This window comes from Mchenga conophoros, linkage group LG11 (genome assembly GCF_057382185.1).
Source record: "Mchenga conophoros isolate Kocher_MC1m ecotype Shallow Benthic linkage group LG11, M_conophoros_male_GT1.1, whole genome shotgun sequence".
Classification (NCBI taxonomy): Eukaryota; Metazoa; Chordata; class Actinopteri; order Cichliformes; family Cichlidae; genus Mchenga; species Mchenga conophoros.
In genome coordinates, this window is record NC_140536.1 from 34,549,061 (window position 1) to 34,570,379 (window position 21,319).

General features: G+C 42.4%; 1 protein-coding gene across 1 annotated transcript in view; it reads right to left on the reverse strand.

Annotated features, from left to right (window-relative positions):
• Nucleotides 1-1,564: 1,564 nt before the first annotated feature.
• plcl2 (phospholipase C like 2) overlaps nt 1,565-21,319 on the reverse strand; it is a 41,768-nt gene continuing 22,013 nt past the window's right edge. The window contains exons 3-7 of the mRNA XM_085292603.1: nt 17,245-19,725; nt 15,595-15,798; nt 11,115-11,190; nt 4,519-4,628; nt 1,565-3,001 (exon numbers count right to left, since the gene is read on the reverse strand). Coding sequence (XP_085148729.1) covers nt 2,798-3,001; nt 4,519-4,628; nt 11,115-11,190; nt 15,595-15,798; nt 17,245-19,725 — 3,075 coding nt within the window. The 3' untranslated portion in view covers nt 1,565-2,797. The remainder of the gene's footprint in view (nt 3,002-4,518; nt 4,629-11,114; nt 11,191-15,594; nt 15,799-17,244; nt 19,726-21,319) is intronic.

Genomic DNA, 21,319 nt, shown 5'->3' on the forward strand with positions numbered 1-21,319 from the left:
ACAATGCCCTTTTCTCAGTCCCTGCTTGCACTTGCTTTTAGTTAGCAGTAGCGAGGCACAGTTTAATCAAAGGGTAACTGTGGATCGATTGCTGCTCTGTCACCAGGAATGGATATGAAGCTTTTATTACTTTGAAGTCGGTGTCCTTCTCTACCATCTCTTCAGCCCTGAGTTTATATTCTTACAAAGGGTTGTCAAAGTGCTGTTAATCACAGACAGAATCTGCTTGAGCTGTATGATACAGTTTTTCGTCAGGTGAGAACTTAAAAGTGGATAAGTGGAGCTGTGGTAACTGCAAAATGAGGCATTTCAGGGAAACATCTTTGTGGCGTAAACTGAATCCATAGCCTTTTGTTTCTTCCCATACAAAGTGAGTGCAGCATGTTCTCATACCCGTGGTGTCAAATACTGCCATTCTTATCAAAGCTGCTAACGTCTCAGACACACAAGGAGTCCTGTGGCACCTCTGCCATGGTGCACTGCAGTACTGCAATAGCAAGACAGGTTTCAACTAAAGGTTTGTGGAGGACATGGTGTTACAAATAAATGCACAGGTTACATTTTCAGTGTGCAGGGCTTTCTAAATATAGCCAGTCAGTATTTAGTATTGAATGAACGCAACTAAAACTTGTGACTTAACGTGTACTCACAATGGCTTCCCTGCACCTTGGCCAAACATAACTCTCTCCTACCCAGACCTCCCAGGCACTTGAGTTTATCTCAGCATCTCAAACATGGAAAGTATAAAAGATGGATTTGGCGAAGCTAATGTGCTTTAAACTTGTGTTCTTTCATGGCCAGCAGGGGAGCAATGACTCTGGGTACAAAAAACCTCTGATGGTAGGGGAATCTCTGGTAAAATACCCCAGACTTCTTCGCTTTCTTAATAACGTAAACGCTTCTAATGACGATGGGATCAATCGCTAGCTTTGGGTTGTCTTAAACAAATGGGGAAAGCGCTCGGCTTCATAACAGGATTTTACTAACCAGCGACAAAGTCACGGGGCTGCACCCAGTCTACAATGTGAGGTCCTGTCTCACAAGCTCCCAACACATGAGGTTAGTGATTTCAAGCATGTAGGTCACCTTTGTCCGTATAGATTTCATTACTTAACACAGTGATTGTCATGAAGACGGCTGTTATGGACTGTGTAATGGTTGATGATTATCACTGTTTGTTGAACACTGGTTTTGACTTGTGGTTGTTTCAGTCTGTTAAAAATGGTAGATGCAATAAGATGAAGGCTCATCCAGCACTTTTTTGGGGGGTCAATAATTTGTTCTATTTAATTCAGTTCTTTTGTTAATTATTTTTATTTGGTGTTGTTTTCAAAACCTTTTTCAAAATTACCTATTTGTAATTTTGAAGAGTACTACTGTGTCCATTTAATATCGCTGTGACCTTTGCACCAAGACACTGAGGCCAAAGGTCAACTTGTACGCGTGTCTTCAGCTGTGTCTTAGAGAGCGGCAGTGTTTGAAACCTTGAGATGAGTCCCTGTAGGATCTATTCAATGATTCTGCTCAGCAAAACCAAGTAATTACAAGAAAACAGACTGATGAGTTTTCTTTTTTTTCCACAGCCAGAACAGATTTCTCATTTGGTTTATTTTGAATATCTGTGGAATTGGTTTGGCTTTTTTTTTTTTTTTCTTGGAAGAAATCTAATCTTTTTAATATTTATTACAGGTTTCAGCACTCTCGTGTGGGAGGAGCATGCTCCAAAAATAAAAGCCCCATATATTCCCCAATGAAACGCTAATGTGATTAAAACTGCGAGCTGTTGAGTGCATTAACGTCCAGTCACCGGTTTCTTCCGTGCAGTTGCTGGTTCTGAATTTTGAGACTTTGTTGTTGTTTGCACCAAAGAAACTGTATGAATACATTCTCTTATTCGTCCTTCTGTCTCGACGTGTTGGCGCGCTCCACCGGGAAAACTCGGGTCACTTTTCCTCGTGATAAACCTCGTTACCAGATGTCCACAGACAAATAAAACTTTGTATTTCCACAGACATATTCATATATCTTTTATAAAATAAATCTTGTATTTCCAAGTGTACAATAATAAAATGATGCACTCTGCAGAAAAAAAGGTAACAGAAAACTCCATATATACACACAGTATACTGTTTTGGCAGACAAAAACATGGACAAGTTCAGTATTGTAAACAGCTCTTTACTCCCATTCACATGTGTTCGTCTACCATTTATTGACTTCTCCCGTCGGCTTGTTGTTCCTCCTGTCCCGTTACATTCATACAGTAAATCCAGAAAATTGTGCTTTAGGAAATCTCTTACAACAATCCGCGGCTTTTTTTCCTTCATATCTTTTCTTAACACCTGTTCTGCTGAGTAGAAGTGCACTGTCTCCAAACAGCTGAATGTCTTAAACAGTCTGGTGGCTGGTAGTTCACTCATCTCTCCTGGTTCAGTCAGGAGAAGAGTTGGGGTTAGACGAATGGCAGCAAACTTGTGCAGTGGCGTGGAGGATGTAGAGATCTGAGCTTGATGACTGGGAAGGTTTGGTGGCACATGTGCAGCAAATGCTCCATTAGTAATTTGCCAGTTATCTAGACTTGAATTAACTTGCAGTGAAGCCGTGTGGTGAACTGAGCTCGTGCCTGGAAAAGCAGCGTTTTACTGATGGCAGAAGTTAGAGAGGTTAAAGCTGCGCTTGGGATGCAGGAATGTTTGTGATGGAATGTGAAGAAACACTAGCGTGCACGGAGCAGTGATGTCTGGGTAAAGCTTTGGGTTTTGAGCTCAGGAGGCAAGAACAGAGTGGAGGTCTGAAGGTCTAGTTGTCCTCGTCCGTCAGCTCCTCCTCCGCGATGGCCTTCTCCGGGATGGCCTCAAGGCTGCATCTGCTCTTGGACTCAGAGCCGAAGGAACCGCTCACCGCGCTACCTTTAGTCAGTTTACAGGTGAGCGCGGCATAGTGGATCTGCTTGAGGTTCTCCTGGACTTCGCTTCGGGCATGCTTCAGTAGATCCGCCTGGCCCTGAGAGGTAAACACAGATCACAGAGTCAGACAGCAGCAAATTGGGTGTCAGGAAAAACTGTAGCTTGTAAAACTTCTTTCAGTTTAATTTGTGCAACGCTAATTCACTACACAAACATCTCAAGGGGTGTTACACTGTAAAATAAAGAAAACCATACAATATCAAAGAGCACCCCAAATATTTGATGGTATATTATTACCATATATTTTCTATTCTCTATGAACAGCACTTGGGAACAGTGGGGTTAAAGACCTCTAGTTGAACCAGGCTCAGGGAGGAAGCTGCAGAGCTGATCGCTCTTACCTCTGTGTTTAGATTAATGTGTTGTAGAGTTGTGTCAGTGTCAGATTTAAGATGTTATTGGCTCCGAAAAGTTTATTACAAATGCTTTGTGAAGGTCACTGACTCACAGTCCATAAACATTCCAGTTTCACTAACGTCCCACAAAGTGTCCTCGTGCCTCTGCTGTGTAGTGACAAACGTAACGAATCATCCATCCGTCCATCTTTTTAAACGCTTGTCTAATTCAAGGTCACAGAGAGGGTGGAGCTTATCCCAGCTGTCATTGGGCGAGAGTCAGACCCTGAACAGGTCGCAGAGCTGAACACGTCTCCTGTATACTTTAATTTCACTGCAGTTGGTTTTATAAGCACAACATACAGTTGAGTTTTTAATGAAATTTGAAATGTTTTTCACACCTAGTTCTACCTGTAACTTTATTTTTCTTAAACATGTATTCACTGCTTCAACATTACCTGAACATCTGTGCAGTTCTAACACTGAAAGTCCACAGCAGGCTTAAATAGTTCATTTTAAGTTGGTTAAAACACAAGTTACATGAGGTTTCTTTTATACGTGAGAGCCTTTATCATTGTGGAACGCGTCACTGTTAAAGCAGCATTTACGGCCGACTAGATCATTTTCCTGACCAACAATCAGACTTCCTCCCAGCAGCGTTTCTCTGTCGTCACTTCCTTTAAATGTCAGAGTAGCTGATGCTGCAGTCATCAACGTGCACTTTAGTTCAACTTGTCAGGCTGACTATGATCAAAACTTGATCTGCACTGTAACACCTTATTGATTAACAGTGATCAGCTCTGCTCCTGGTGCTGTGGCAGGGAACACACTCGGTGCTTTTAGCCATAAATCATGCAGCTCACTGTAGTGTATCTATTTATTCCTTTCCTTTGTTTCGTTTGTATACAGTCTACATGCCATTGTAGCAGGATAAAGGTTAAGTAAGCTGAGCGTATACAAGCAATCCCTGTGTCCTGAAAATCTCAAGACTCCTCTAAACACTTGCTGAAAGGCACTTTTTTTTTTCCCAACTAATGTCATGATGTCAAAAAGGATCAGAAGAAATGTAGCTTACAGCGAAGTGAGAGGATGAAGCGAGCAGGGCCCATTGTATGATAAATAAAGGTTATTATGCAAAGCTCCTCTAAGCAACGTGGTGGCATTGGCCTCCATTAATAAAACTGGCTTGACTTATAAGTGATGTGACTGAAAATCTCACCTTCAGAATGGTGATGTTCCACGTGAAGCTCTCCACAGCCTTGTGCAGCTTTCTGCCTTTCAAGCCTTCCTTCACAGCCAGGTCGTGGAGGTTCTCGTGAAATTCCATAGCTGCGAGAGAGAAACAGACGAGAATGAGTGTCGAGTCAGTGCGGTGTTTGTTTAGGAAAGAAGAACAGCTGCTGCGAGAGTGGAGTCTGGGATATGCGAGGCTTGCTAGGCTTGTTGTCACTGTGAGGAAACGCATGCAAGCAAAGACCCTGGCATGTACTGTCGACATTCACATTTCTCCAGCAGCAGAAAACTTCAGTCTGCGGAAGTACAGAGACTCTCCGGAGGTGGGAGAGCATTACTGTCTCCTCACTGCACGCATACGAGGTGATAATGGATCGCAGTGGCCACAGTTACATACATACCAGGTCTGGAAAGCAGGTGAGATTGTCCTGTAGCACAAACTCAAGCGCCTGCCATGAAAATATTAAGTCGTGTGGAAAGCAGACGTGATGGAAAATGTGCTCTGTTTTTCAGCTTTTCATTGACCGCGGAAGGAAAATGTATCCGACTTTTCTTGGGACTGCTTTGTTTTATTAGAATCCACACAGTGTTTATACATAGATTTTCACTGGGATGTCCCTGTCAGCGAGGGACTGTTTTATGCCTCTCTTCAGCATCATCAATGGGAAATCTATATCATGCAGTGACTAGTGTGCAAATCCTGGGTAAACCCTCCTAATACAGGGATGCTAAGGGACAGGAGTACAGATGAGGAGAAGGAAACAGTGAGGCGGGATAAAAGAGACCTAGAAACAGAGAGAGTGGGAGACAGACACGACGCTCTTTCACTGTGGATTAGCATCACGGCCTCCAACAGAGGAGGGATTTGTCTCCTGAGGAGCTTTCCCACCTCTTCCCTCCTCTCCTATTTTTCCCCCTCCTTCCTCTGCATGACTGAGTCCGACTAAGGACATGTTTAAAGTTGACTTTGCTTTGCAGGGCAGCAACAGGAAACTTCAGCCTGAGAACCATAAACCAAAGGCAGACAGAGCAGAGACTCCATGACTGCGTAACATCTCTGCACTGGAAACTCCACATACATTTCCGCTTGAATCTCTGATAACAGCTTGAGCCAGTCGTAGTTCCTGTCAGTGCTGTTGCCATGGAAACATGGTGTGCACGAGAGAGAGAGAGAGCGAGAGACAACAACCCCCCCAACCCCATTTGTGTGAAATCTCCATTATAGGTGTGTGGTGCTGGGCTGTTTTGGAGCCACTCAACTGAGGATTTGCGTCTGTCACCAGACTTCTGGCATGAATACAACCTCAGGAAGCTGACGGGACTCAGTCAGTTGTGACACATTTATCATATTTGTAGCAGATGTCACGTCACCGCTCCCAAGTTGTTTTTTTTGTATTTTCCCCACCATTTTTTGCTATAATCGAATGTGAAATGACATCTGTTTAATTCCAGGTCACTACTGTAACTACAGAGCTGCTGTTGCTGCGCACATGAACCATGACGGTGCTGAAGAAGGTGCACACACACACTTAACTTACACTGAAGGTTGCCTAGCAACGTTTTATGGAGTCTGGCAGGCAAGAAAGGGGAAAGCTCGTTCTTAGCAAAGCATTTGAGACTCTAATCTCTGAGGTAATGCTGCAAGACTGCAACTGTACAGTAAAGCCCGCTTCGAGAAGGCTGAGGCGTAATGTGAAGGATTGCAGCATGACCTGAATTTTTCAATAGGTTAAATTCATAATTCTTTCAGCAAGACAGGATCATATCTACTTATACCACACATGCCACTAAAACCTAATTTTATCAGACATGGAGTACAAATCCAGATTAAGCAATTATCCAGGTCTGGGTCACAGGGGCAGCAGTCTAAGCAGAGACACCTGACCTCCCTCTTCCCACTATATCCAACAGCACTTTCACAGGACACTGAGACGTTCCCAAGCCTGCCAAGAGACACAGAGCCTCCAGGATGTCCTGGAGTGCTCTAGGTAGGACGTGCCAGAAACGCATTGCATAGGTGGTGTCCGGGAGGCGTGAACTACATCTTTCAGTGTGGAGGAGCAGTGGCTCTGCTCTGAGCCCCCCCTCACTGAGCTCTTCGGCCTGTGTCTGTGCCCATACCCCTTTCAGAGTACACTACTCCCAGCTCGTGGCCACGGGTGAGGATAAAGTGTATATTGATCAGTAAATCTCAACTCATTCTTTACCACAATGGGCCAGTCCCCAGAGATGCTGCAACAATACAACAGCTTCTTGGTCAATTGCACTTTTTTCTGTTTGTTTAATATTGCTGAAATTAAGCCTTTTGGCTAAGAACTCACACAACTGTACTTGTATACAGTCGTGTGTCTGTATGTATAACTGGAGTGATGATAAACTGTTGACTCTATGTATAAATGTTCAGAAATCTACATCATAAAGTAGAAAAGCTGACAAGCAGATAATTAGCCAGAAAATGAAAAGAATCAAAGTAATGGTTATTATATCCTTAAAATATCCACTGCTCTACAAACGGATTAAAGAAAGCTTAAAGGGACAAGATTGTTTTAGACAATTTGATTTTTGAGAATCTGTCATGTTATCTTGTAAAATAAACTTTGGCTCTTTGCTTTGTATTCTGCCAAATGTCACAGTGGCTCCACTTTGCACTGAATACTGTAATTTTGAACTTGGCATTTAAAAGAACATCTTCTGTGCTGATCATGTTAGTCTGCAGCAGCTTTGGCCATCCAGCTCCCCCAAATGTTAATTGGAACCTAAGTGAGTATCGGGTGAGAGAGGTGACATCCCTGTTTGAGCTGCAAACACCTGACTGAGTTCGCCGACACCACCTACGTCCATTTTTTTCTCTCTCTCTCCTCCTTCGTCTGAGCTGATGTGATGGATTATTCACAGCTTTAATAGCTGCTCCTGCTGAAACATTCTGCTTTCTGTAAAGGGGGAATTGGGTTTATACTGACCCAGTTTCTACTCAACAGACGCACAAAACCATGCTGCATGCACCGCTGGGATAGAATTATGTCAGTTTGGGATGGAAAATAAATCAATGTTCAAGTTCATCAGTTTGCCATCTGTTGTGTCCTAGTTTGCAATTGTTGGTTGTTTAATTTTCTCCAGTTGATTTTGGATAATCATAAATATGCTTTGAGATTTAAGTCCCCATCATGCTTCTCTGGAAGCTTTTGAAATAAAAAAAAAAAAAAAATGCTTGTCTTCTTAAATTTTTACTCCCGTCTTACTCGTTTGTTGGACTATGGTTTCATTTAAAGTGTCCTAATATGTCCTTCCATACAGGAGGTTGGCCGCTGCACCCTGCCTACATTTTTGAGGCAGCTCATGGTTTTCACGTGTAATATATGCTGTTTCATGTCGTTCTGCGTTTCTATTGGTCGAAATGTATTCCACACAGGCCATGCAGTTCAACGCAGCTGAACCAGGAAACGCTCGCATTGGCTGCATTTGTCAGGTCGGACCGAGGAGCAACTTCTGAAGCCAAAACAGCGCCAATACCTCCAGTTCCCCTAGTGCCCTGACCCCCATCGTAAGCAAATGCTTCGAGAAGCTGGTCAGGGACTTCATCTGCTCGGCTTACAGGGAGGTGGTCAGCGCCCTGACCCACTGGTGTCAAGACAACCATCTCACCCTCAACGTCGCAAAGACAAAGGAGTTGATAGTGGACTTCCGGAGGTGCAGAGAAGTACACACCCCCATCACCATCAACGGCGCTGCTGTGGAGAGAGTGAGCAGCTTCCGGTTCCTTGGAGTACATCTGGCTGAGGATCTTACGTGGTCAGTACACACAAACAAAACAGTGAAGAAGGCGCAGCAGCGCCTCTTCTTTCTCAGGAGACTGAAAAGATTCGGCATGAGCCCCCGCATCCTCAGGACCTTCTATCACTGTGCCATTGAGAGCATCCTCACTGGATGCATCACCACCTGGTATGGCAACAGCACCGCCTACAACTGCAAAGCTCTCCAGCGAGTAGTGCGGTGCTCTGAACGGATAATTGGAGGTGAGCTTCCCTCCCTCCAAGACATCTACAGGAAGCGCTGCCTGAGGAAAGCGGGGAGGATCATCAAGGACTCCAGTCACCCCAGCCATAAACTGTTCAGACTGCTTCCATCAGGAAGGAGGTTCTGCAGCATCCGGTCCCGTACCAGCAGACTGAGAGACAGCTTTTTCCATCAGGCCATCAGACTGCTGAACACTTCATAGACACCTCAGCTTCACTACTGGAACTTCAACATTATGCACTCCACACTGTATATAAATGCCACTTGTTCTGCACATATTCAACTCTGTATATTTTATATATTTTATTATTATTATTATTATTTTTTTTACTATTTAATTTGTAAAAATGTGTATACACACACACACACGTAGGAAAATATTTAGTATACACATCCAGAAATGCATACACTATTATATATTGTACATATATTTATTAGTTTCAGGTTGGCCATTCTTGTATTTTGCTCGTTTGTGTTATTGTGTTTGCACAACTCTGTTGCTTGTGGGGCTCGCACACAAGAATTTCACTCGCATGTGCTGTGCCAGTGTGCCTGCACATGTGATGTGACAATAAAAGTGATTTGATTTGATTTGATTTGGCCACTTGAGGCTGGCTTTGAAAAGCAGTCAATTCTTGTCATGCTCTAAATTTGTAAAATGCAAGGAAACAAAAGCATCTTTGATCTGTACAGTCCCACGTAAAAAATCTCCAAAACATGTTTACAGTCGACCACTGTAGACAGTTTTCCACCCTCAAACAACTCTGAGGGTCCATTTTTTTTTTTTTAAAGGTATTCTGGAGGTGGAGGTGTGCCAGCTTTAATTAAAGAGTTTAACTGACTGTAGCGTATAACATTTAATCGACTAGTGAACTGTTCACATGCCACACTCAGTCTGTGTCTGCCTACAACACTTTACAATTTAACTGGATCATAATAGCTAGTTATCTGCTATGAGCCAGGCTGCACTAAAGAGGTGAGAGCTCAACAAGAGTGATGCGCTGTTCTTTACCACTAAAATGTGGTTAATTCAAAACTCAGTTTGGTAACCTGCGCAGGCATACTAGCATATTCAATTATATGATAATAGCCACTTTTTAAATCTCCTCTAAATCAGTAACAAATCAAGATCAAGCATCTGCCCCGGAACACAACAGAACTGATAATGAAATGCAATTTTGTGAGGTAAAAATGATCTAATAATGCCTGGCAGGCATCTTTTTCAGGCTTTTATCTTTTTAACTACTTTACATGGAAGATAAGCAACACAACAGCTGGCACATGTAATCTCACTGTGGTAAGCCGGTAACAGTAACGTCATAGTCTAAATTTGCAAACTGCAGACAAAGAAAAGCCAAAAAAGAGGGGAAAAAAAGGACGCCTTTTGATGTGTACAATGAAGGCCGTACAGATCACAGGGTGTTATTATGGCTGAGGGACACAAACAGGTCATGCATTTAGGACAGAAGCTGTTCTGAATTGTGCATGCTACAGTCCAATTTGGAGCCAAACAGAAAATGCTCTAAATAAAAATTCAAAGGCTTTGGGGGATCTTTCTGATGTCAGTAAGTTCAAGTACATCTTTAGCCCAAAGCCACTGGCTGGTAATTGTTAAGGTCTGGAAGGTGGTTGAAACGAAAAACACCAAAATGCCTTTGATTCACATTGCTTAAAAAGGCACAGTCGTCATCCTCTCTGATGCAGCAAGACAATAGACAATGAATATTTTATAAGTCACCCATCTGAAAGCCAATAAAGCTGAGCTGTGGTAATGATGGTCCATCTCTGCGCCCTTCCATTCTCACTAAGCGTTTCCAGCAGGCTTGCTCAATGTTAAATTAGCCCTCTAGACTACTTAGACAGGATTCATTGCGAGAAAGTGCTACAATATGAATCACATTAGCTTCAAAATTAAGAGGTTTTACCCATATTTTTGGTTCACTGCTGTAGCTGCTTCATGAAACAAGAACGGCCCTAAAATAAAAGGCAGTCCTCTTCAATCATTAACACAGACTCAAGAAGAAACGGTGCCTCCAGAGCCCATCTGTGTGCTGCATCTTAAATCCAGTGACCTATGAGGATGACCAAACTTGAATGGATTTGCTTTTCCCTTATTGACACAAAGTCGAAATGTTACAATCGGCTGGCAGGCCAAGGCTCCATAAAGGCATGGAGCTCTAACTGGTACTGAATGGCGTGTGTGTGGATAGATTGCCATCTATTAACTTCACACAGTCTTCCCCCATTTCACTCGTCACTCAGTCTCGAACCATGTAATTAGAATACAGGACAGAGGCTCTTACAGGTGTGAATTAAACACCTCTATTTGAATGGCAGCTTTTCAAAGAGAAACAGTGACTGGATCACATTAATGAACATGAATCAAATGGTAATTCCACTTATGCAAATAAGAAAATTCTAATTAATTCATATTGACTGATCCCACGTCACCTCTGTGGCTTCAGAGGAGACATGCGGCCACAGGCAAACACTCAGATGCTGATTAGTGGTGTCAGGAAATTCTGCCTTTTAAGGGTTTTCCTCCTCTCCTGTGTGACTGTATCTTACCTGCTTTTTGGGTTTGTAGGATTCTCTCGTACACCCCCTCTGAGCTCTCTAGCAGCGTCTTGCTGGTCTGGATTACCTGAAAGCACACAAACATATTTGCTCACATTTGCCTTTAGTTTCCACATCAGCAAAACTAGCATCTCACAACAAAGCAGGAAGCAGTCTGTCTGCTAGCAGGCAGTTTCTATCCAGGGAGTGCTTAGAAAACAAGTTGTTATTACAGGGGATGTGAGTGGGCCAGGCTGCTAAACTGCATTTTTGAAAGCCAAAATTAGAGGGTAGGAGACACAAGCAATTAGGTTGTTTATTAAAAGTTACTTTTCTTCCCTGAAACACCACCAGTGTCCTGTTTTAAATGAGAAAAATATATATGTGCAAATCTGACTTTGGTTGGAAAGTATTTTTTTCAAAGGAAGTGCTGATAATTAAGGTCATTTCAATTAAAAACATGTCAGTCATTCTCAAGCAGCAACACCATTACTGTGTTCTCTGTGAAGCTGCAGCTGCGACAGATGCTAAGTTTAGCTCCTCTGGTCTTATGCGCACCTCTAATTGAGTGCACAAACTCTGCTGACCTGCAGACTGTTGAAACTCTTGTGGCAATCCATTTACATATTAAATGCCAGCGCTGCTTCTTCCTAACAGTAAACAAAAAAAATAAAGAAATAACGAAAACATTTTTTTAACACAAGGAAGACGGCAGCAGCATGTTGTTTCAGGAGGTTAATGGTGCATATGTAGGCTGTCAGAGACGGGGGTAAATAAGCATGGAGTAAACAGGGTGCCTGGAAGACCATCTGGATCTTTTGCCACAATTATTTTAGTAATAGCTTCATTTTTTTCATCTGATGGGGATGCTATTTATACCCTAATGTTACTGCACTTTTGATTTCAATTAAGTGCCTGTAGGTTACTGGTGCGGCACGGTCGTAATTGACTTGTTCACTCCCGGTGTGACTTAAGCATATAGAGGTTGTGCTGCGAAGCCAGGCGGCCCGGCTCAGCTGCCAAGATGGAAATTAAGGAATGATGAACAATGTTTTATTGCAGAGATCGGAGAGACAAAGCCAAAAACAAGCATCACTGTGGCCCCAACATCAATCTTTGGAGCCTGCCAGCCAGATCCCAGAGAAGAGGGAAATCAGGGAGGCCCGTATAGAGAGCGATAGAGGGGAAAATATATAGTACTTAATCCAACAGAGGCTGTACTTCACTGCTCTGACAGTCTTACTGTAATGACGCAGTCCCACCTCGTCCTTAACTGGTGCTTAATCTGAACAAAACTTTGCACGAATATTATCACACATACACTGATGATTAACAGTTCTTTGGATTTTCATGTATATTATCTTCATCTCATCATCATCCTGCAATGCAATATTACGTATTCTGTTTGTGTCTGCTTCGCGTGTCATGTTCAGCATACGCCGACCATACGTTACTTAGCAGGCATCAAAATTTCTATCCGCAACTGAACTTTGTTGCCGAGTTACAAAAGATACGTAGGGAGAATTTGAAAAAGTGCGACAGGTCTGGTTTGTATTTAATAAAGCTGTCTCTTTAAACAAAATCAAAACTATGGTACATTTTACTACCATATATCTTCCTTCCAGAAGCACATTAGGCTTTTCTCATTTCTCTATTTGGTGCCTCGCAATCTTCTCTGTCCTCCTGCCTGTGACTCCAAAATCCATCACTGGACACCACATTGAAGGATGCCTTCATTTCTAACATACTTCTCAAGGACAGAGGAGAGAGGAGTAATACTCGAGGATGCACAGAAGCGATTTTACCATCAGAATGTAAAAGGCGTGGCACGCAGCTGACCTATACAAACACAGGTGACACGACGACACCACAAACAACTAGATCTTTGCACTCGCATGCTGTTTCAGTTATTTGCAATTTGGTTAATCGCCTGCATGATAGCCTACCTTGTCACATTGCACCATGGTGTGAATTGCATCATGTGATCACATATCTGAATCAATAAAATACAGCAGTAGCTGGACTACAACAAAATTTATGTTGCTGCTGTGCCAGCTTTGATGGCTGAGAGGCGAGGATGTCTCATTTTGTTGAATCCCCGTTGCCTCGATTATTCTCTCCTCGCATCTCTGGTAGGAGGGACTAAGATGCACGGGAAGGATACAAGGAAAGGAATCGAGGGTGTATAATCCATGGAATTAGAGAGCTTTGTTTGTTCCTACCGTTTTGGTCTTTTCAGATGTGTTAATAAGGAAAATATGAAATAATGCCAGCCTTATCCTTTATGAGCATGTCGACAGACTTGTCACGGCCTGAGCTGCTATTCTTTCTAACGCACTCTAAGAAAATAAGTGAGAACACAGCAGACGTTTTCTGAAGATAAATATGAACGTGCAGCCTTTTTCCCCCCGAAGCATGACTATGCAGAGTCATTGCCTGATACTGTGCTCAGTATGGGGGACAGACACCGTTGCACAAACCCATATGGTGACTCACCATGTTCTTCTACAGGCAGTCATGACTAAGTGACTGTGGCTGTTTGTCTCACTCTGCAGCTGCAGTTGCGGCACTTAGAGCTGCCTCACACACTGTGATTACTTTCCTGATGGGTAAAGAAATTACTGTCTTGGTGGCAGACACAGCAAATCAAGCGTCTTTAAAGGCATATTCTAGTAAGGTAAGTGGGTGGACTGCTCCCTATTTGCACACTAAACTGCATCCTCTAAATGTTATGGCCGTTGTTGTTATTATTATTATTACCACCCACATTAACAAAGACACAAATGGTCTTTTATTTTCAAGGTGACGTTAGTTCAATGATACATTTCTGCAAACTAAAACTAAAAAGAGAATATATATTGTGAACAACAACTTTAATGTTATTAAAAATATTGTGTTAATGAGTCTTGTTTGATGTATGCGGTTGAACTGCAGATAACAGACATCTTAGCAGAACCATTCTAGAACAAAGTTTATTCCCCAATAAAAGCCTAACATATGGGTTTTGAAGTCCCCTCGGTTCAGTGTTTCAAAGACTTTGTATTTTCTCCATCCACACTCTGTGCCCTTAGTTAATCTGTTGTGAGTACAAACAGAAATCGGACCATATTACCTAAGAGCTCGAGCTGGCATACTACCGAGTCTCTCCAGCTTTTTCTCTTAGCACACAAATGGGCAGCATTGAGACCCACATTCTATTTTTGCCAATCAGGAGCTGAAAGCCTGGCTACTCCCTGCGGTGGATTTTGACACACTACCAGAATTTCTAATTGTACTTATCCATACATTATTTAACATTATTTTAAGGTTGCACTCCCTCTTTTTCTTACGCGTATGCACTTGTCAGCTCATCTTTTGCCGCCACACCTTTCTGCTTGCCATCACTTCTGGCACTCTGCTGATGATCAAGGCCTGCAGCTTCACACCACTTAAGCCCTTGATCTTAATTTATTTGATTTTAGTCCCCAAACACCCGTCATTTTCTTCTTTCTTCCTCTCCAACTCAATTTTCCTGGCGCTCCTTCCATCAGGGCCAATTACCTAGCTTTCCGTTCTCATGTCTGAATAGAGCAGAGGGGTCACCTTAATCGGTCTGCATCAGAGTCCTTTTCCTATGTTCGTCCTTGAGTTGCAAGGTATGAAGCTTTTGCCATTTCCATTTTTTTAGTTTAATGCATAATGTATCATTTGGATAACAAATAATGCAAATGCACAGGTGTATTCTTTGAATCCAGAGTTGAACCTAAAGACAAAAGAGCCAAGAACTGTAGTTTCTCTAATGGCCACATGGGACTAGTAGGTAAGCCAGTGTTGTATTAACACGTCCATCTTTCCAGCAGTAAAAATCATATTTACAGCCTGGTTTAAAAAAAGATTTTGGACTTTCTTTTCTTGAATGTTCATACCTAATCTATGTGTTTATTAAGTTTTCAAATCAGAGACAAAATTGTTTCTCTTGTTGCTGTGCTTTTGCCTCCTTGTTCATGTTGTGCCAAGAATCAGTGTCAGAGAACATCGTGTTTTAAGGTTAATGGTGTAGCTGGGAATAGCCTCAATGGCATGTTGCATAACTTGTAAACATTGATTTTATTACTTAACAGAACTTCAGCCCTGTTACCTAACCATCTCTGTGTGTCCCCATTAGGTCAGTAAGCCCAGGTATTGATCTGATTGGCGTTGGTTTGCCTTGTTAGATCATCCCTTCCTGTTGATGGCAAAAGCATGCATGAGTGGAATGGGTTGCTGCCAAATACAAATTAAGTTTTCTTTTCTATGCACTGCAAAAGAACCACGAGTTTGGACAACAAAGACAGAACACACTTAGATCCAGACGACAAGAGATTAAATTATATCTGCTACTTTGTTTCTAGACATTATTTCAGGTCATGGAATTGAATGCCTCTCTCCTCTTTTTATTTACTGTCATTTTTGATATTCACTAGAGTTACTACTGTGTAAATAAAGTAAATGAATCATGCAAAAAACTGCTCACCATGTCATATGTGGTAACGACTTTCTTTAGGACCTCTGGTAGCAGGCCTTGAGGCTCTAAGTTGGGGTACTGCTCATTGAGGTTGAACACCAGAAGGGGGTTATTGTCAGGCCCAGTCAGTCGAGGGGAAAGGGCCAAGATGCACTGCTTCAGGTTAGCCACCGCTGAAAGGCCGCACAGCTCTTTAAAGGACGCTATGGCATTCTGCAGAGAATGGAGAAAGCGTAATTACAGTCTGGCTTGCATGAACTTATGCTGGTTTACACTGGCATGCCAAGCAAAACATGCATCAAATGGCATAAGCATTACAAAAAGTCTAAAAGGAAAGGAACCTAATATTCCAGCTTTCGAAAATATGCCCTTCATCTGCCCCACAACCGCACAGAACAGCACTTTCTCAAAGGAAACGCCTGGAAGCTCATTCATTACCTGTGGGAACTTTCATTTTGGCTCTTATAAGCCACTCATAAACACTCAATCCTTTTGGACTGACACCAGGTTCACAAAGACACACAGACACACACAGAGACACAAACACCCTAACCTTTCTGTGAAAGGCCAAATTTAAATCCTACATAAACAAGCAGAGGGAAAAACTGGCAGGAGGGCCAAGATGTGTTATAATCACAAGGCCAGTGGCTTGTTATCACACAACGACCGCAATATAAACAACGCTACCAAAATAAAACCTAATACAACGCCTGAAGAAACACAACCTGAGACCATCCACAGTGCAGAGACACTCGAGCAGTGTATTTCCTATGCAGCCCTTTGCATTTCTTTGAAAGCTTGAACAATGACATAAATGCCTCTTTTTCTGAAAAGAGGGATCACAGTAAGTCTGTCTGGACTGGAGTCCATTAAACACTGTGGGTTAAAGCTAAGCAGTTAAAACAAACAGCTTTATATTGTTTTTCCATCACTGGTACCATTAAAAAATGTGGTCCAGTTTACACAATAGAAGTTATGAATAACTTCTATAACATGGATCGTTAAAACATGGATCTCACCATTATGTTTGCTCGTTTCTCTCCATTCCTTGACACACATAAGGACTTGGTCAAATCTAGTTCAGTCCAGGGTGGTGGTTTTTGTGTTTCCTTTCCAAAGATGAAGTCTTTTAAATCAACGGTCCCCAACCCCCGGGCCTCGGACCGGTACCGGTCCGTGAGTAATTTGGTACCGGGCCGCGAGAGTAGAGGCTCAGGTGTGAAATGTATGGTTTTCAGGGTTTTTATCGGTTTTCAGCGTTATTTTGTTTTCGTTTTTATCGTTAACTCGGTTTTCCTGGGTCTTTTCACCTGTGTTATGAATAAATCTTCTTTTTTTCGGTACCAGTTTTATTTTGTTGTATTTATCCGCGACACCTTAAAGGCCGGTCCGTGAAAATATTGTCGGGCATAAACCGGTCCGTGCCGCAATAAAGGTTGGGGACCGCTGTTTTAAATTACTTTAGATGTCTTGTATTAAATCTAGTTATAATTAATAGATTGTGTTCAGTCTACTGTTCAGATGTGTTCAGACATAAACTTTCCATGCATATCCATGCAGTACAAAATATATCTTGGATGACACTGTTAATTCAGACCCACTCTAGTTAATCACACAAAAAAAGGGTGGGAAAAAAAAAATCAATACTTCATGCCTTACCTGCATGTTTTCTCTGAGGTCTGTTGCCTCTCTCAGTGGCTGAATGGCTGTTTTGAAGACATCATCCAGAGCTTTGATCAATAGCACCCTCATGCTTGCATACTCTCTACTCCTCTTGCCTTTTCGTACAGACAGCCCCCTTTTGTGAGGTTTGCCGCCTCCTCTTCGATTGGTTATTGCCACATGAACAAACAATAAGGTATGTGGCAGCACTTCCCCTGTCAGAGACTGCAGCGGAACATGGCGGAAACCTGGCTGCAGACACTCAAACGGGATTGTGTATTGACCGATAAACTCATCGCCAATATAGTCGTCATCCAGCACCACAAAGCGCACCATTGCAAGTTCGGGGAGGTTTATCTGAAACTCGAAGCTCTCGTCAAACAGAGGGTTGTCACCGTTTTGGTTGACCGTTTTAGTCCTTTGCTCAGCGCAGTCGGCGGGAATGCCGTGTATTTCGACATACACGTAGGGATCTACTACGTCTCCTTTGGCACCTGAGCCTTTGGGTTTTGGAAAGTTTTGTCCACTGATAATCTTGATGTGCAAGAGCTGTGGAGAAACACCAGGCACTGAATCTTTAGTGTTGGCACTGAAATATGAAACCTGCTCCCTCATGATCGCTGGACGCAGCACATAACCACAGTTCCCATTCTGACGGAACCAGCCAATGTTTAAATCCATCATCAGGCCAGGAGTCTGGTAGTTCATTGCTACAATCTGACAGCCACACTTCCAGAAATCTTGTGGATTCATGTTGCTGGAGTCAATCCGCATGGGACTAGGGTAAACCCGTGCTAGGAACTTCTTGTTATAGTTAACAAAGTCACCTGGGAATTCACTGGCACAGCGACTGGCAAAGACTTCATTGAAAGAGCACAGCTCCCAATGCTTCTGTTTTTGGAAAGATGTTGGAAAGTCTTTGAACTCCACAGACTTGCACAAAGTCACCAGATCAGAGAGCTCCTTGGACAGCTGAAATTTCTTGAGTGCAACTGTTTGTTGTTCAGCAGTCTCAATGCTCATCCTTTGAGACATCTCTGCCCCTTCATCCTCATCTGTCACCTCACCTTCTGAAGCAGTGCAATTTGTGCCCAACTTCTTACCCTTCAGTAGGATCTTCCCCTTCAGTTCATTAGGAGATGGAAGGTAACAGTCCTCAGGTTTTGGAGGATCTAGGTGGAGCTTGTCTCCAAGGATTTTCTTTAGGTGCTGGAACATGACTCTCTGTTGCTTCAAGGAACAGTGGTTTTCTAAGCACAGTATCAATGGAAACTCAGAGGCAACAAAGGCATATTTGTTAATGACGTCAATGACACTGCGAAAAACTATCTGTGAGGTCATTGTGTGACCAGTGTAAATTACAGGTTCATTATCAGGTCCGTCCCACACATCCAGCTCTACACTGCGGCAGCCCATCTTGAGAGCACGGATATAGCCTGTCACATCAGAGGGGCCTCTGAACTGATCTTCTATCAGGTAGGTGTTGTGTGATGCATTGATGTAGTAGTGGGACAAGGGTTGGTTCACGTCTTGGCAGACTGATTTATGTTCAGGGTCAAATATATGGCACTCTGAGGACATAAGATAGTTAGAGAACCCGTCCAAAGACAGCCAACCTTTGAGCTGGCCCTCTTTCGATGGCTCATATTTCTGAATTACGTCAAAGCTGGTCTCTTCGCTGACTTGTGCCATTCCCTGTTCTGCCTCCAGAAATATCATTAAGTCCTTGGTATCAAGAAATTCTTTATTACTGGAAAACTGAACAAAGAGAAAATATATTTCTGGTCTGGTACAAAGATCGTGAAAGACTTCAATGAACTCCTCTTTTGCCACATCCGAACCTGATTTGTCCTTAACTTTATGCAGCTCCTTGAATTTCAGTTCTATTTTCACATTTTTGAGTCCCGGATTCAACTTTTTGACTAACTGTACAGCAGTGCATATAGAAAGTTGCTTGCTGTTTGTAGTATCCTCCTCATCAAAAAGCTCACCTAACCACGATGAGCGCATGTTGTTCTGACTGCTCTCAATCATATTTAAGGTATGTTTCCCATAGGATATCAGGTACCTCAGCCCTGTGACCCACGTGTTGGCTACATCTGCAGTGTTCGCCACCAAGTCTAGGGACTCATAGTTCTCCCCAAAAATGACAGAGAAAGCACAGTCCTCCGAAATCTGATCATAGGTTCCATTAGTTCTAAAAGTATCTGTGTTTTTGCCTGTCCGAACCTCTTTGATAGATTTTACATCGATTTTAGCCTTGTCTACTTCCTTCTTTGAAGGCTCCCATCTCAAAGACTGCATGTCGGCGTCAAGGAGAAAGTAGCGATGGTAAATGCGCGAATTGGATCGCACTTTTTTGAGCTCAGACCCATCAACCATGGCACTGATGCAATCACTTGCGCTACTAATCTTCTTCTCAGTGGGCATGCTGCTGAATGAGACAGTCTTCTTTCTTTCCTTCCGCTGTTTTCCATCCTGCAGAGAAAAGGAAAAACACTGTGTATCAATAGAAATCTTTTCATTTAAAGTACAGGAAACAACAACAACAATGAAAATATGACAGTATGCAGTTATAATCAAGGTTTAACTTTAAAGGGGTAAGCCAGTCTAGGCTTACTTAAATCATATACTAAAAAAGTACTGTTCCGTGTGGATCACTATTTTGTTTTTTCCCCCAGGTTAATTTTAGAGTCATCAATCTCTCTAGCAGACCTGTAGCACAATCTCCACATTTTTTATTTCTTTCCAACTCAAGAAAAATCTAAATACAGCACCCAGCATGCTGCCCACTCTGACATACTGTTTGCCCAGATAGTCCTCCTTCTTGGTCCAACAGCAGCAACCTTGTTGGTTGACTTAAGGCACCTGTCGCTGTGTATTATACAGATACAACAAGGAATCTCCCTTAGGAGAGCATCACCCACACAAATCCAGTCATCTACAGCAGTCACACGTCTGACATTTTCAGTGAACCCTGCTCTTTCCATCGCAGCAGTTCCCTTCAGTACAACAGCATTTTACACTTGACATTATTGAAGTCATTTCACAATTTTAGAAAAACCCACACCCTTATTAATCATCCTGTGGCAGCATTGTTCAGCTATATGATGTAACTAGACTACGTTGCAATACATTCCAGTAGAAACATCAACCTTTATTTTCTTTTAATCTAACGACTGAATGAGTGAAATGCTATTGTTTTTAGAGGCACAAAGGGATTGGCTACTCATTATTACATCATGTATATAGAGGTCAAGATGCAGCAAAAGCAATGGACACTCCTGATAGTTCTCCCTGCTGCCAACAGCCCACTCTCAGTGAGATTGTTTATTAGTTTGTACAATTAAGATGTCTAAGTAGCTGGAATGATGAGGATGGAAGGCTGAAACAAAATCTTCTCTAACATAAAAACCATCTATACAACCAAGCGTAGTAACAAACATCTTACATAACAGAAATGATCAAGCAAATCTGTCAGTAGGCGCTTCTGAGATGAAACACAGACCGAAACAATTATATAATGTAATTTTTTTTCCAAATTGATTCATCAGCATCTGTGTGTTGGAGTATAAAAAAACAGACACTGACTCTTATCTTGTGCCCCTGTAATGATCATGGATGGACCTTATTTTGCAGTCTGTTGCTTAAGGTCAGTTCTTGCCCTAACCTAAAATGGGAATTCCTTACATAATCCTTCTGATCTGGACAAAAAGGTGGATTTTAGGATAGTCATCAGTAGGCAGTAACCATAATACAGTCAGTATAAGGAGATAAAAATACTGCACACACCCAGTGTGTACCTATTGTAGTGCACACACCCAGTGCACTACAATAGGTATAGATTGCCAAAGCACCCTTGTCTTACCATTTAATGTTTCCTTAGAAAAAAAAACTGTTATGCAACAGTCTTTTTTTCAGTCAGGTGATCCACAATACTGCAAGCTGCAAGTGCAGCTTCATTTAGCCTTACATGGTTTTCAAAAGACAACATGATCATGATCAGATGGGCTATTTATAGCTACATTTATTTGTTTTATAGGGTACATATTAATCTCCATCACTTATCTCT